Source organism: Thamnophis elegans, chromosome 1 (genome assembly GCF_009769535.1).
Source record: "Thamnophis elegans isolate rThaEle1 chromosome 1, rThaEle1.pri, whole genome shotgun sequence".
Taxonomy (NCBI): domain Eukaryota; kingdom Metazoa; phylum Chordata; class Lepidosauria; order Squamata; family Colubridae; genus Thamnophis; species Thamnophis elegans.
This window is the reverse complement of record NC_045541.1, coordinates 168,269,755-168,286,986: the sequence shown is the minus strand read 5'-3', so window position 1 is coordinate 168,286,986 and position 17,232 is coordinate 168,269,755. Positions and strand designations below refer to the sequence as shown.

The 17,232-nt window shown below is 40.8% G+C and overlaps 1 protein-coding gene across 3 annotated transcripts in view; it reads left to right on the top strand.

Moving 5' to 3' along the window:
• The window catches only part of ARHGAP45 (Rho GTPase activating protein 45), a 71,233-nt gene that overhangs the window by 13,274 nt on the left and 40,727 nt on the right, over positions 1–17,232 (top strand). For all 3 annotated transcript variants that reach the window (XM_032209039.1, XM_032235705.1, XM_032208307.1), the window contains exons 2-3: positions 8,380–8,686; positions 14,196–14,339. In XM_032209039.1, the coding sequence (XP_032064930.1) occupies positions 8,380–8,686; positions 14,196–14,339 (451 nt within the window). The remainder of the gene's footprint in view (positions 1–8,379; positions 8,687–14,195; positions 14,340–17,232) is intronic.

Here is a 17,232-nt window from a genome sequence, read left to right as displayed (position 1 = left end):
TAATAAAAATCCACGTAATCATAAACTATACAGGATGAATCTCTCTCTTTCTCTTTCCCTCCCTCCCCCCCCCTCTCTCTCTCGTATGCTGAAAAAATAGGTTCCAATAGTTTCAGCCAAAATGGCAGCACATTATAAATTTAAAAAAATAAGTATCTATTACACACTGCAGTGAAGACATTGGTTGGTTTTAATGTATAGACTAATCCAGTGATGGCGAACCTTTTTTTGCCTCAGGTGCCCCATAATTTAATGCCCCCCGTGCCGTGCCCTCTGCGCATGCGCATGTGACACACACACTCCACTGCCCCACACATGCACGGCTTTCTTGGAACCTGGGGAGGGCGAAAATGGCCCGTTTTCCAACTTCCGGTAGGCTAGGTAGGTCCATTTTTCACTCTCCCCAAGATCTAGAGGCTTTCTAGGAGCCTGGGAGAGCAAAAAATGGCCCAAGACACAAACCGGAAGTTTGGGAACTGTCTTCTGGGTTGCCTGTTGGGCCATTTTTCTCCCTCCGGAGGCTTCAGGAGGCTTCCCTGAAGCATCTGGAGGGCAAAAAATGGCCCAACACCCGAAGCAGAAGTTCGGGAACGCGCTGCAGTTGACAGGGCAACGCCTCAGGTGCTCTTAGAAATGGCTGTGCGTGCCACCTGTGGCATACGTGTCATAGGTTCACCATCACGGGACTAATCCATAATATAGTAGTAAAGATATATATGTATATGTGTGTGTGTGTGTGTGTGTGTGTGTGTGTGTGTGTGTATATATATATATATATATATATATATAAATATATATACATATACATATACATATACATACATACATACATACATACATACATACATACATATATATATATATATATGCATATGTATATATGTATGTATGTATGTGTTCTGTCCCCCCTCCTCTTGTTAACAGACGACAGGCAAACAAACTTAAAAGGAACTCTCTTTATCATTCCTCGGCTCAAACTGGCTGCAAGCCCAAAAATAAACATAAATCAAGTCTCTGACCAGATAACAGAATACAAAACAAAACGCTTACAAAGCAATGCACTTCTCCAAGTGTCTCCTTGAATCAGGGTTACAGAAAGCAAATCACTTCTCCAAATGTATCTCAAATAAATCACGACCGATGATCAATGAATGTTGAACGAACGAAGGAACGTTGTATCCCTGCATGGCGTGGCACCATCTGTCCTTTTATCCCCAGAAGATGCCCCTAACGAGCCCCAGCTGCATTGTTAAACTTGCATCCCGAAAAGACTCACAGAAGACTGCTGCTGAGTCACAACAGTATGTATGTATGTATGTATGTATGTATGTATGTATGTATGTATGTATGTATATATATATATTCATAATCTATATGGCTCAGTTTTTAGGTATCATCGGAGCCCCTTTCTTCAGGGCGCCCATGGGTGGGTTAAAAAAATCAGGATGGTGGTCAGAAGATTGTAACTGGGGTGCACATAAAAAGAGGTGCAGCCATTATCTTGACTTTTCTGAGTGCCTGCAGATACCCTGTTTTCCTTATGAAAGCAACCAATGAGCCTTGCAGAGTAAACCAGATAAGAATCACATATAGATCAGCTAATTCTACTTTATTGTAAAACTATATATAAATAGTCCTTCACTTACGACCACAATTGAGCCCAAAATTTCTGTTGTTAAGCAAGACATTTGTTAAATGATTTTTGCCGCACGTTAGGGCCTTTCTTGCCACAGTTGTTAAGTGAATCACTGCAGCTGTTAACTTAGTAACACTGTTGTTAAAGGAATCTGGCTTCTCCATTGACTTTGTCAGAAGGACTCAAGGACACTAAACCCTCATAAATATGAGTCAGTTGCCAAGCTTCTAAATTTTGATCACATGACTAAGGGGATGCAGCAACGGTCGTAAGTGTGAAAAATGGTCATTAGTCCCTTTTACGGGGCTGTTGTAACGTCTAACAGTCATTAAATGAACGGTTGTAAGTCGAGAACTACCTGTATTGACAGAATCTTGCAAGTATGAAAGTACAATCTCTCTTCCTCCCCCCCCCACCCCAAATTTCCTATAGCCTGAGAAACTAGAGAGTCTCTTCTCCTGTCCACTATCGGTTGTGGGCTATGCTGTCTCTTATCTGACCATTCCCTTGTCCGTTCTCCCAAGGTCTTTTCCACACACATTACACAACCTGACAAAATTTTGTGGTAATCCTCTGGTTTTGTAAGGTGAATTTGGGCAGGGACTTATCTCTCGGGAAATATCTCTGGACTCGCTCAATTGTATTAATGTCCAATAAACAGTGAGGATTCCAGACAGATGAGCTGTATTCGAGAATTGGTCTAGCAAAGGTTTTGTATGCACTTGTTAGCAATATAATATTACCGGAGGAGAAGCTTCATAAGATTAGGTTAACAACTCTTAATGCCTTTTTGGCGATGCTGTTAGAGTGAGCTTTAGCACTTAAATCGTTTGATATGAGTGTTAGGAATATAATTCTAACGGTTGGGTTGACAATATATAAATCATATAGCAATGCTGTACCTGTTTCTTTAAATCATACTGTAAAATGTGATTGGTTGCTGTTTCCTCAATCGGCTATAAGAGGGAGCCAGAATGACTGTTAGCTCTCTGTTTGTTAGATGCTGGGCTGATCTGATCTGAGTGTTTTAGAAGCTGGCTGTTAGAAAGTGCCGTGAGCTATTGTAAGTTTTGCAACTGCTAGCAAACTTTGTATACGGGACTGATTGTATGATTATGGACTATGTTATTTGGATTATCCCTTAACTGAAAGACGTTGATGACTGACTGTCTTATCCGTGTATGACTTGGACTGTTTGATGGACTCTGATACCTCTATTTCCACGAAAGTAAAAGCCTATTTAAACTGCAGTGTCTCTGTATGCTGGTTGTGTGTTCTCCAGCAACACTCTCACAACGCTTCTCTGAATATACTCGCTCTCCCAAAGGGGAACTTACTTAACAATGAGTACTCCAAGGTCCTTGACGGAGTGAGAGTCGTCTACAAGGTTGTATGCGCCTAGCCTGTATTTGGTGTTCTGATTTTTTTTTTACCAGTGTATGGGACAGAGCATTTGTTGGTTGAGATTTGGAGTTCCTACTTTTTTGACCATTCAGACACAAACTCAAGGTCGCTTTGAAGGGCAGTAGCATTGTTGGTGGTGTTGCCCCTCTATTTTGGAATTGATGCCTTCTAAAAACCAGATTGGCCCCCTCATTATAGTCATTCCAAATATGAAAACTGTTCCCAAAGGCATGAGAGGACTGACGTGTGATTGTCTCATTTATTACTCATTCTTGTTTTGTCTATTTTGCTTTTATACCACTATTATTTGCATTTTATAGATTTATGAGTGTAAGCTGCCGAGAATCTGTGTAGGTTATGACAGCATACCATTACATTAAATCAGGGGTGTCCAACCTTGGCAATTTTAATACCTGTGGACTTCAACTCCCAGAATTCCCCAGCCATGATGGCTGGCTGGGGAATTCCGGGAGTTGAAGTCCACAGGTCTTAAAAGTTGCCAAGGTTGGACACCCCCGTATTAAATAAATGTTTATGCTCTGGGCTTTAAAATCTGAAAATAAAAATGCAAAAATAAAAGTGGGAAAAGAGAAGAGGAGAAAATAGACTTGACTCCAGTTTTTAAAGTTATACTATAATCAAGAGATGGAAAGTTTCAGCAACACAACAAGGTGGATTTGAACACATCTTGACACTGCATTTGATTAAATGTTCATTTTCACCATTATGCAAAATCACATGGTGGCTTATTTCCTTTGGGCTTTGCAGTTCACCACTGAGATGTTTTGCATTTGAGCCGACACAACTACTAGTAGCTTATTCCATAAACCTTGTGTCACCTGGTCCAAAATGTGTGAAGCCCATCAGGCAGTGATTTTATAGCTTTGCAAAAGGAGTGAAGGGGGGAAGGGTGCGTGTGGTTTCTCAGTGGGTGATGAAAATGCCCATGTCTGCTGTTTACTCACTGAAACACGCTTGAGCAATCGTAGCTGAGGTTCTCCACCCATTTCTGAGTTGCTGAAAACAGTGCAGTACTGGTATGAAATTGTCTCTCCGTTCTGATGATCCTCCTCCTGCTCCTGTTCTTTCTGTCCTTAGTCATTATAGACCCCTGATCTTAAAACAAAACAAAACATAGAGACATAGAATCATAGTGCTGGGAAGGACCTTGAAGGTCTTCTAGTCCAACCCTCCTGCTTAAGACAGAAGTAGTCCATAACTATCTATGGATTTCTGGGAGTTGAAGTCCACCCATCTTAATGTGGCCAAGATTGAGAATCACTGATGACATGTTTGCCCTTGTGACAATAACAATAGCAGTAGCAATAGCACTTAGACTTATATACCGCTTCATAGTGCTTTTACAGCCCTCTCTAAGCGGTTTACAGAATCAGCCTGTTGCCCCCAACAATCTGGGTCCTCATTTTACCCACCTCGGAAGGATGGAAGGCTGAGTCAACCTTGAGCCTGGTGACATTCGATCTGCCAAACTGCTGGCAGCCGGTGATCAGCAGAAGTAGCCTGCAGTATTGCACTCTAACCACTGTGAAGGACTATAAATTCCTAGGCATAACCAAAGCCCCCCTGGCTTTAACAAAAGAAAAGAAAACCATTTAAAATACAGTAATAATAGTCTGTTCTAAATCTGTTCATATGTACAAACTCCGGATTTGCACAATGTCCTGAACCACAAACCTGCCAATTACTTTTAGAGAAGGCTGTTGTGCATATCTAGTCCAAGCGATTATTTAATGGTTCTGCATGTTGTGAAAACCCACAAATTGCTTAATTGAATGAAGCATTGTTTCATGTTAAAGGTGAAATGCAAACTCACTACCAAAAGGTTTCCAGGAAGGCGAACTAAAAAAATATCTTCCTTATTCTGGTACATCAAAGCAGAAGTCTTGGGTTCAAGGCTGGGATTTCAAATGATACAGCATTCGGGATGAATTTGCACAACTAAATAAACACCCTACCTGTATTAAGAAGATCCAATTGCTGATCGGTGTAAAATGCTTTGCCTTTTGAAAACACTATGATAGTTTCCAAGTAGGATGACAGCTGTTTTTTTCACAGTATGATGGATCGCAATATAGCTGGTCCATTTTCCTGTAAACTAACCGGTTTTGAGAATGTTGCTTAATATTGTTAAAGTTGAACAGTACTATGCTGTTTGTCACATCCACCCGTAGAAGTGGAACAGATATTGGCCAAAAGTGCCTCTCTCTACATTCACCCTGGAAGCACCATAGAGCAGGGGTGTCAAACTCGTTTTCATTGAGGGCCGTATCAGGGTTGTGTTTGACCTTGGGGGGGGGGGCGTGGCAAAGGTGGGCATGGCCAACTCGACATCTCTCGTGTCAGGGGCACCTTGGTGGCCCGAGTGCTCTGCCAGCAAAAACGGGCTCCCAATTTTCGGCTGGGACGGTCTCCTGCAACCCTCTGCCAGCAAAAATGGAGCTTGGGAGGGCTGCGCACTGCCCTCCTGAGCTCCGTTTTTTGCTAGCAGAGGTACTACAGGCCGGTCCTTCACTGTTTTCAGGGCCTCCCCGCAGGGCAGATCTAAGCATCCCACGGGCTGGATCTAGTCCCCGTGCCTTGAGTTTGACACCCCTGCCATAGAGTAATCTGCAATAAATTGCAGAATTAAGGAGGAAGTTTCTAGGGGATTGATCACCCAACTAAATGGTCCCATAGGTTACAATGGATCAGATATTCCAAAACAATTAAGAACCTCTGTGCTCCCTGCCTACCCAAAATTGGCAAAGATGAAAAGTGTATTATTATTTTTATGCAGGTCTTGTTCTTGTTCTTTTGCAATGATTCTTGAAAATAAGATTGATTTCATTTTGAGTTCCATTGTCTTTGGGTTTGGTGCTCACTTCCCAGAAAGTCTACCTAGAATAATTTTTAAGATTACTGCAGTGTTTATTTATTTAGAGCAGGGGTTCCCAACCTCCAGTCCGTGGATCAGCACTGTTCCGCGGCATGCCAGCAACCAGTCCACGCAAATAAGTGAAGCCCCACCCGGAAAGCAGTCAGCACGCAAAACCACGCCCCCTGCAGTCCGCTGAAAAACCTCTCTCCACGGAACCGGTCCTGCTGATTTAGAATATGGCAAAAAGAATGTGAAAAAGTACATCAGAGTTACATTCTCAGTGAGCAAATATGAGACTATTTATTCTATTTATAAATTCAAAGATAAACTATTTATATAGTCAAACCATGATGGAGTTGGCTACGGAAAATCTCCGGGGTTTCCCTAATATGCACTCAAAAGTCCCTGTTGCACAATACACTGCACTATCTGCTTTGAAGCAGCACAGCTACATTTTCAAAGAGAAGAGCTTTCCCCTATTTATTATGGAGGCTAGCACACCTGCCATGTTGAGTACAGGTAATGGTCCTTGACTTACAACAGTTCAATAATGACCGTTGAAAGTTACAACAGCACTGAAAAAAGGTGACTTATTATGACCATTTTTCACAGGTATGAACTTGGCTGCATCCCCATAATCATGATGGGATCAAAATTCAGGTGCTTGGCCACTGGTTCATATTTATGACCATTGCTATGTCCCAAGGTCATATAGTGTGACCTTCTGACAAGCAAAGTCAATGGGGAAGCCAGACGCACTTAACAACTGGGTTACTAACTTATCAGCTGCAGTGATTCACTTAAAAACTGTGGCAAGAAAGGTTGAAAATGGGGCAAAACTCAGTTAACAAATGTCTCGCTTAACAACACAAACTTTGGGCTCCATTGTGGTCGCACGTCGAGGACTACCTGTATTAATTCTATCTGCAGTACTGGAAGTTAATTGTTTGTTGCGGTGATCTACCTCTTTGCTTTACTTCTCTCTTTCCTTTTTTACTGATAGTAATACAGGTGGTCCTCAACTTACAACAATTCATTTAGTGAGCATTCAAAGTTAGAACGATACTGAAAAAAGGAACTTACGATTGTTTTTCACACTTATGACCATTGCAGCGTCCCCAGGGTCATGTGATCAAATTTCAGAGACTTGGCAGTTGGCATATATTTATGACGTTCGCACTGTCCTGGGGTCATGTGATTACCATTTGAGCTGTGGTGGCGCAGTGGTTAGAATGCAGTAGTGCAGGCTAAATCTGCCGCCTGCCAGCAGTTCAATTCTCACTGGGTCAAGGTTGACTCAGCCTTCCATCCTTCCGAGGTCAGTAAAACGAGGACCCAGATTGTTGGGGGAAATAGGCTGACTCTGTAAACTTCTTGGAGAGGACTGTAAAAGCACTATGAACAAGGGGTATATAAGTCTAAGCGCCATTGCTTTTTGTAACCTTCCCAGTCAGCTTTTGGCAAGCAAAGTCAATGGTGGAAGCCAGATTCACTTAAAGTCTCCATGATTCACTTAAGTACTGCAGTGATTTGCTCAGCAACTATAGCAAAAAGGTCATAAAATGAGGCACAACTCACTTAACAACTGCCTCGCTTAGCAACAGAAATGTCGGGCTCATTTGGGGTTGTAAGTCAAAGACGACCTGTAAATCTGCAGTAAAATAGTCATGGTGTAACTCTGGTATATAGTTGCATAATGATTGTCTTGTTCATTGCTTTATTGGCATGTATACATATAACCTTCCACATCAATAAAATGCCGTGTACCAAATGCATATTTGCAGTCTCTGCTTGGTTGCAATTTCAAAGAGAACCTTGACGCAATCCTTAATGATATGTCAGGTATGAAAAATCAGGTCCACACACGAAGATCCAATTAAACTGATTTATTGCTAATCATACCTCAGCACAGTCAGTTTTTGAATTAACAGCTCCTGTCTCAGGAGTGTCAAACTCAAGGCCGGGGGCTGGATCCAGCCCACGGGATGCTTAGATCTCGCCTGCAGGGCCATCCTGGAAACAGCGAAGGACCAGCCTGCGGTGCCTCTACCAGCAAAAACGGAGCTCGGGAGGGCTGTGTGTGGCCTTCCCAAGCTCTGGCAGAGTGTCACAGCTGAAAACGGATCTCGGGAGTCCGTTTTCGCTGGCAGAACACTCAGACCACCACAGGCATCCCTGACATGAGTGATGTTGAGCTGGCCACGCTCATCCCGACCCCCAAAGGTCAACCCTGATGCGGCTCTCAATGAAATTGAGTTTGACATCCCTGTCCTGCCTGGAGTTAGATAAGAGTCCATGGAAATTCAAGGAGGTTGGACTTGATCTACTTGTGACTACCTAGGGATTCTAGGCTGATTCCTCTTTTAACTCTGCCCCCACCCACCAATTCTGCCACTCCTTCTCTTACACCACCCTCCGCTTCAACTCTCAATAATCAATATCATTTTGATTCTTCCCGCAGGAGCTTCCACGGCGAGATGGCCTGGATGTATCAATTTCCAGCCTGGTGGATTTGTCTTCATCGGCCACCACAGCTACACTGAAGCGTCCCACAAGTCTCAGCCGCCACGCCAGTGCAGCAGGATTCCCTCTGTCCCCTGCTATTCCCAGAGGTCTTGCCAAAGGTCACAAGCCCCACAGTGCCTATAGTCCCAATGAACTCGGCGAAGGGAGCCTAGCAGAAGCAGAGGACATTACACAACTGCTTGCTGACGTGGCTTGTTTTGCAGAGCGCCTGGAGAAGCTGAAGGATGTTGTATTGCAGGAGGGTGAGTAATATTGCACGCGCATGTACAATAACCATGAGTTAGGGATTGAGCTCATGACTTGACACTCCATGTCTGAGAGCAGCTGCTATAACTTTCAGTTAATTCCCATTTTGCTTCCCCCCCAACGCATACATTTTGTTGTCAATTCACCCAACAGCCTTGTCCACATTGGTATCTCCAATTTGCTACCCGAATTCCCCACATGCGCAACAGAAAGTGCCTCTATTTTTATTTATTTGTATCCAGCCTTTATTATTTTTAGAAATAACTCAAGGCGGTGAACATACCTAAATAACCCTTCCTATTTTCCTCACAACAATAACTCTGTCAGGTGAATTGGCTTAGACAGAGAGAATGAGTGGCCCAAAGTCTCCTGGTGATTGGCCCAAAGTCACTCAGCTGGCTTTCATGCCCAAGTCTAGAACTTTCAGTCTCCTGGTGATTGGCCCAAAGTCACCCAGCTAACTTTTATGTCTAAAGTGGGACTAGAACTGATTGGCCCAAAATCACTCAGCCGCTTTCAGGCCTAATATATGCATCACATTCATCATACAGAATATGCATCATATTCTATACAAATGGAGAGTTTAAGCAAGCATGCCAGGGGTGGGTTTCTCGCCCCATTCCAACTGGTTCAGTTGGAACGAGGCCTGCGGCATCCTCGTGCATGCGTGCGGTGCGTGCGTGCACGCGCGCGGCGCACGCATGCATACTAGCGTCTGTGCGATGCTCCAGCTGCTCCTGGAGGATCGCACAGGTGCTGTATGCGTCCTGCGCATGCGTGGAAGCGCAGAACTCATCAAAACCGGGTAAGGAGTGGGCACGCGGGCGTGCGGGTGGGCCCTTCGCCGTTCCCGGAAGTTACTTACTTCCGGGTTCGCCGACCAACTGGTTCGCAGGGACCGCCGCGAACCGGTTGAAACCCACCCCTGAAGCATGCATAAGTAGATAATTGTATAGACTTATCTATAATTATTGCAATAACTTGACAGGTATTCTGCAGATATTTCCACTTTGCAAGTAGGAGTCCCTTGCCTAAACTATTTCTAAGGCACTTGTAGCAGAGCGCAAGACTTTACGCTCTATTTTTACAAGCAATCATTGAGTGCAGAAATTCTGCCTTTCATATCGGGGTAGAAGACCCGGGAATATCGCTTCACGAGGAAAAGCCTTTATGATGGATGACATCAGCTGATTTCACAATGGTTTGCTTAGCCATCCTCCCAAATCAGTTGACATGTCAAAGCAGGCAGAAGGATGGGAAAATGCCATTTCCTGTCTTTTCTGCCTTTTCATTTGTCTGCCTTTCCTGTTTACGGGACGCCGTGACAGCTGGCAGCGCCCTGATAAATCTTCCATGGGTGCACCAGCGCAGAGACTTCGGTTATTCTGTCCTTCTCTCCTTAGACTTTGTGGAGACAGATTCTAGGCTGAAAGGATGATAGCCAAACACTGCCAAAGGGAAGGGAGTGGCGAGGAGCAGAGCCATGGATTAGGCTAATTAAATTAACCATAGCCAACCGTATTATGCAAACCAGCTGTAGGCCTTAGTCTAATATCCATTTACCCAGTTTGGGGTGTTTCAAACCACCTTCTTTCCATTCACTTCAAACATGCACTTCCTCAGAGTTGTACGGATGGGGGAGTGCAAAATGCTTTTGCAAGTTTAAAGCACAAGCAGGATGTGTCGTAGAACTCTCCCCTCCTTACCCTACCATCCCTGGGATACTCTTTTAAAATTGCATTTTTAAAAATATGTTTTGTTTCTTACAATGAGGAGGATGGGGAGAGGAGAGGAAGGGTGGGGGTAGAGTAGAAGGAAGGAGGCAGGGTTAGGGTTTAACAAAGACTTAAAACCTGAAATATTCCTGTTGGGGATTTTACCAGAAACTTATAATAAAGAAAATGTATATTTGATTATTCATCTTATAACAGCAGCTAGGGTGGTATTTGCATAAAATTGGAAAAGCCTACAGAGGAGAATGCGATTAGGAAAATATTAGAATGTGCAGAAATGAACAGATTAACACTGGCAATTAAAGAGCAAGAAGAAACTGATTATTACAGTATATGAGAAGCATTTTATCGATGGTTAAAGAATAAACATAAAAATTAGAAGTTAAATTAGCTATGTTAAAATGCATTAATTAAATAGTTAAATAAATTAAGAAGAAGATTGTTATAATATCAAACATGCAAGATATCAGCATTAAGTTGGAATAGATAAATAATGAATATGATTGTAAAACTTAACTGTTGTTGCACAAAATATTTGTATCCAGATGACACACTGTTTAATGTACTGTTTGTATCAAGATAAAATAAAAACTTTTTTTAAAAAGGAGGGAAGGAGGGAGGGAGGGAGGATAACCAGAAGTCTTACAATTCCTACCCATCTCAGCCTATAAGGCCATCATCAGGATATTGTGGGAGGTTTACTCCAAAATATTGGGTGAACACTAAAACAAAAGTAAAGGTAATCCTCAGCTTATGATCATAATTGAGACCAGACTTTCTGTTACAAAGCAAAGTGAGTTGTGTCTGATTTTATGACGTTTTTTGTAAAACGAATCGCTGTAGTTGTGAAGTTTAAAAAAGTGACACATGCCCATTTTTTACCCTTACAACCATTGCAGCATCTCCATGGTCACATGATCAAAATTCAGATGCTTGGTAACTGGTTCATATTTATGACAGTTGGAATGCCCTGGGATTGTGGGATCCCCTTTTGCAACCTTCTTACAAGCAAAGTCAATTGGGAAGCCAGATGCACGTAGCTGTGTTACTAACTTAACAACCATAGTGATTCAGTTAACAACTGAGGCAAGAAAGGTCATTAAAAAGGGGCAAAATTCACTTAACAAATGTTTTGCTTAGCATCATTGAGTTTTGGACTCAGTTGTGATTATATGTCAAGGACTACCTGCATTAATAACCAATATCTCAGAAAGGATGCAAATTTTAATGGATAAACCCTTAGAAGACAATGAGAAAAAATTGTAAAAATTGTATCTGACATGAGAATTTGAAGATAACAAAGATAGGAATTCAAAGGACAATTTAAAAAAAAGCTTCTGGACATAGAACAACTAAGACAAACAATCCTAGACAATGTCTCTTCAAGGGATTTAAGGCTGTTGAAAGCTTTGACGGATCTTTTAAATGCCAAAGAATCAAGAAAGTTCAAATCCTGCAATGTCATTGGAATGATTTAATTGGCTAGTACAAAAAAGAAGGAATATAAAGTTGGACTATTTGACCAAGGAGAAACTATTTATTTGATATTTCTGGTGATTCCTAATTTTTTTTTTTTTTTGGCCGAACCAGAATAGAATAGTTGACAGTTTCTGGATTGAGTATAGATAAAAGTGACAAAATATAAATATATTTTTTAATTTGTAAGTTTAAAAGAGGATGAAAAGCTATTATATTAGTTTATGCTCGGTTTGATGAAGGGTAGAAGCCACTTCTTTACTATTGTATTTGTTGTCTTTTTCTTTTATCTTCCACTTTATTCTTTTTCTTCTTTTTCTGCCTCTGTTGAACTTTTCTTTTTTCTTCTCGTTCATTTTTTAATCAGTTTTTACAGGTAGTCCCGTATCTATGATTGTAATGGAGTTTACCCATTAGGGTCATAAGCTGTGTTGGTGGCAAAATCACAGGAAGGACTTGAATTTTGTGGTGGTCATTAAGTGAATCACCGTGGTTGTTAAGTGAATCCACAGTTAAGTGAACGTTGTGGCTGTTAAGCAAATTCACTTTCTGTAATGGGCATTCCAGGTTGGCTCAGCCTTCCATCCTTCCGAGGTGGGTAAAATGAGGACCCAGATTGTTGGGGGTTAATAGGCTGACTCTGTAAACTGTTAGAGAGGGCTGTGAAGCCCTGTGAAGCGCTAAATAAGTCTAAGTGCTATTGCTATTTTTTTGCTGGAAACCAGAAGTAAATACCAGTTTCTAGTAAACAAACAAACAAACATTCTAACTTGGCTAACAGGACCATGGGACATTGCAAAGCGCTGTAAATGAGGCCAGTTGCTGAGTGCCCCAAACATGATCGTGTGACCATGGGTGATGGGTGGCCATCAGAACTTTGAATCTGGGTCATAAGTAGTTTTTTGAGGGTGTGTCATAACTTCATACAGTCACTAAGCAATTGATCGTAAGCCGAGGACTACATCTACTATGCTTATTTAAAACATCAATAAAAATACTTTTTTAAAAAAAGAATTATATCTAGAAGGCTACCAAGAACCAGTGCAGCTCTCCCTAATAGTCTTCTAATCTAAGGGATGACTAAGGTACATCCATGGACATTATTAGCTGCACTGCTGTATTCTGGAACAGTTGCAGCTTTCAGGAGGTCTTCAAGGGTAGCCCCATGTACCGTACTAGAAATCCAACTGGGAGATAACCCAGGCAGGAGTGACTATTTAGAGGACTCTCGGTTCAGAAACACGTGCAACTGGCATACAAGATGGAGTTCTGCAAAGAGGCTGCTGGACACAGCTGCCACCTGCTGTTCAAGGAGAGTTGTGAGTTCAAGTCACAGGCTGTCAGTGGGGCAAGGCAGCCCCGGTCAGAACTAAAGTTGGAAATTCTCTGGATCTGTAACTTAAGCATAAACTCAAGCAGTTCTTGCTCGAGTTGAGTTGAAATCTATTCTTCCCCATCTAGAACCAATCCAGTTTTCAGACGATAATAGAGCACTGACAAAGCATCCCTGGGCCAGCCAGAGACAGCGGTGAACAATTGAGTATCATCAGGATATTGATAATACTTAATCTCATGCTGAAGGACAAACTCATCCTGTGGCCCTTGAATACTAAATAGAGAATGGAGCTCTGAAAATGAGCTCCAAAAAGCAGAAGGCTGGACTTCTCTCCCCATAGGAAGAATGGAACTGGTCCTGGAGAAAGGAGAATTTCTATTGTGTTGTCTCCAAGTACTGCAACATCCACTATCTAGTGTTGTTTGTCTTTCTTATCGACAATTGTTTTATTATGGTTTGTGACACGATCAGCTATATGTTTAGATTGAATTTAGCAGTTTTGTACACCTAGTTACTCCTTTCCAAGGACCTGGGATAGAAACATGTTGTTTGATGGAGTTAAAGGTACTATGGCAGGATGTAAGCTGTTCTAAGTAAAGCTGCCTTTTGCAATTGGCTGATGGATATTTTGTCAATGCCGATGGTGTTCAAGGGGTGCTCCAGATTTTTGGGCTTGCAGCCAGGGCACCTACGATTATTGGTACCATCTTGGCTTTCTTTTGCCATAGTTGTTCTGCTTCTATTTGTAGGTCTTTGTATTTGTGATTTTTTTTCTCTAGTTCTTTCTCTTTTATTCTGCTCTCCCTCCCACCCCCCAGGTTCTGTAGCATCCATTATTCAGATTTATTTGCCTTTCATATTGACAGTTGTTTTATTATTACAGTTGGTTGTGCAGTCAGCCAGATGTTTTATCAAAACCCTGGGGCTTCTCTGAGGTTGTTGTTATTTTTCCTTTTGCAGATGGCCCAGAATCTCGACGATCACTTGCCCACGAGTGTCTTGGAGAAGCCTTAAGAATTCTTCGGCAAATCATTAGCAAGTACCCACTGCTCAACACTTTGGAGACCTTGACTGCAGCCGGGACCCTCATCTCCAGGGTCAAAGGTCAGTGATGGGATGCTCTTACCAGGAACTTTGCTTGCCCCTGATTTGATCTCAGGATGAGCTCCTTAGGAGTGTGATCTTTAAAGCACGGCTAGTGTTTTTCAAACTTGACAACTTTAAGATGTATGGATTTCAACTCCCAGAATTCCCCTGCTAGCTGAAATCTACACATCTTAAGGTGGAGAAGTTGGAAAAAACACTTAATTTCAGTATCCCACTCTCTTTGCTTTAGGGCACCTAGAGAGGGCAAGTAACATTATCTGGGTCATGATGTCATCAGAGGTGGGTTGCTCCCAGTTCGGCCCAATTTGGCCGAATTAGTAGTAGTGGTGGCGGGAGGCTCCGCCCACCCGTCCAGATGCTTCTGCACATGCACAGAAGCTTCTGTGCATACACAGAAGTGTCATGTGTGCCCGAACCGGTAGTGAAAAAATTGGCAACCCACCACTAGATGTCATTCTGTAAATGATGTGAATTGTATAATCTGCACATGATTGGTGCAAATTACGCTATTTGTGTCATCTGTCCATGAAGGTCAGGATGCTCACAGTATCAACATGGCCTACTTCAGATAACCTGTGAGCCCAGGATTATGAGTAGATGTAGGCTTCCCATCTGTCCTGAGCTATATGTGGCTTGTTTGGTTTTGATTTAATATAATGTGTGAATCCAGTTGTTCTTGCTTATAAACCACAGCTTGTGGCCTAGTGTGTATACAGATGCAATAAATTATGGCCTATTTAACAAGTCATTAAATGTTAGCACATTTCACATTTTGTGAACCAAATTAATAACTTCTGGAATAAATACACATTTATTCCAGAAGCTATAGTATTATAGTGTGTGTACTGTAGACTGTTGAGTAGAGATGTTAGCAAAAAAAAAATATTTTAATATATTTTTTTATTTTTGAATAAACACAAACAGACAAAACACAACGAACACCACAAAAATATCTTCTATTACAAATTGTAAAAAGTGTGTCAATTGGTTAAAAGAGCTTTCATGCATCCCTTCCACAGTCATCACCTACAATTCATATCAAATTATATATTTTAAATCAAATATATTTATATATATTACTATCATCATACCTCAATCTTCATATGACTATAATTGTTTTTATGTCCCTTTATATAAAATATTCCAAAATTTAACGCAAAACCACATGATGACATTCCATTATCTATTTTCAATATCATCCAGCAACATTACATCTTTATAACACTTTCTAAATAAAAATTAATTATGTTTAATAACAAAGTTTCTAAACCTCCTTTCTTAATCACTGTTTACAATTTATATCCAATTTCCCTTTTATCATGTCAATACAAATATTACATTATTATTAGTATCAATCATTTATTTAACAATATCCGTTATCATTTCATTTTGGGGGGGGGGTCTTAGTTTAACTAAATTTAACTTAACTCTTTTTTTTAATATTATAAGCTTTCATACATAACAGAGTTTCTAAACTCCCTTTCATGATCACCATTTAGAATTTATACCAAATCTCCTCTTATCAAACCAATACATATGTGTACATTGTTATCATTATCAATTATTTATCTAACTATATCCATTATCACTTCATTTTTAACATAATGCTCTAATTTTAACTAAATTTGACTAATATTTTGTTAGTTTTCATATCTCAACCTGTGTCTTTACAGTAATAGTGCAGTCTTGTGTCTTTTGCTATTTGTGGGATTAGTCTTCTGGTTATTTCCTTAATCATATTTGTGTGGACTTCTCTTCGCAACTTGTTGCTTTTTACATATCTTGTAAAATCTTGAGACCCTCCATCAGCTTCTTTAATCAGCTTATCTTTGGTTATCAGTAGTGCTTTTGTCAAAGTTTCTCTCCTTGAATCCATCAATTCTTCTCTTTTTTCTTCTTCTGTACCTTGAAATCTGGGGTAGAGCTCTTTTCCATCTATCTTCCCTTTCCATGTTCCACTCTTTCCATCTCCAACCACTCTCAGTTCACTGTCAGTATTCACAATTATCTTCCCTCTTTATTCATTTCTCCCCTGGGTTTTTAGAACTCTAACCTCCACTTTTTCCATTTGCTGGATATCTTCAACTCTTCCATCGAATTTCACTGCATTACAATATATATTTTCCAATCTCTTCTCAATTCTCTCTGTTGTTTCTAATAATTTTTGAATTTCAAACATAATCTGTTGTAATGTTATGGTTTCCTTTTGGCGCTGTGCCATTTTTCCAACTAGTAAATGCTGCCACTCTAGTTTCAAAACAAGGTTTTGTTTTCACTTCTCTCCAGCTGCCAAAGAAGCATCCACAGAACATCTACATAAACAACCCATGCTCTTCTCCTTATCTCTTCTGTAAACAAGCTGAAACCTTTGAAGTATAAAGTCAAAATGATCAAAGAGGAAAAAGAGTTCCAGGACTCAACCTCCAACCTCCAAGTGGCAGTGCAACTTCTTTTCCCTCTGATATTACTACCCTCTTTATATTCCTTTTATATCTTCTTTTATTCCAGGCTTAAAGGAAACAAAATTCTTAAATGAAGCAAAATAAAGAGAAAAAAACCATCCAAACAGATATTATAAAAATAAAGAAAAAGATTTAATCCATAGGTAAAAAAAAGAAATAGAAAAAGAAAAACCAATACTTTCACTTTAAAAAGTAGGAAATATTTGCAAATCTTCCATCAATAAAAGAAAATGAAAAAGAAAAGGATAACACACTGTCCAATATAGCTTAATTTCGCCACTTATTTTCTTTTCTTTGCAAGTTTGATTATTTGGGGGGCAGTCTCTTTTATAACAATAACATTTCCTCACCAGATGGACACACTTTCTCTTTCCGCTTTCCTCCCGTTGCGGAGCTGTCCCAACTTAAGCAGCTTTTGGCTGCGCTTT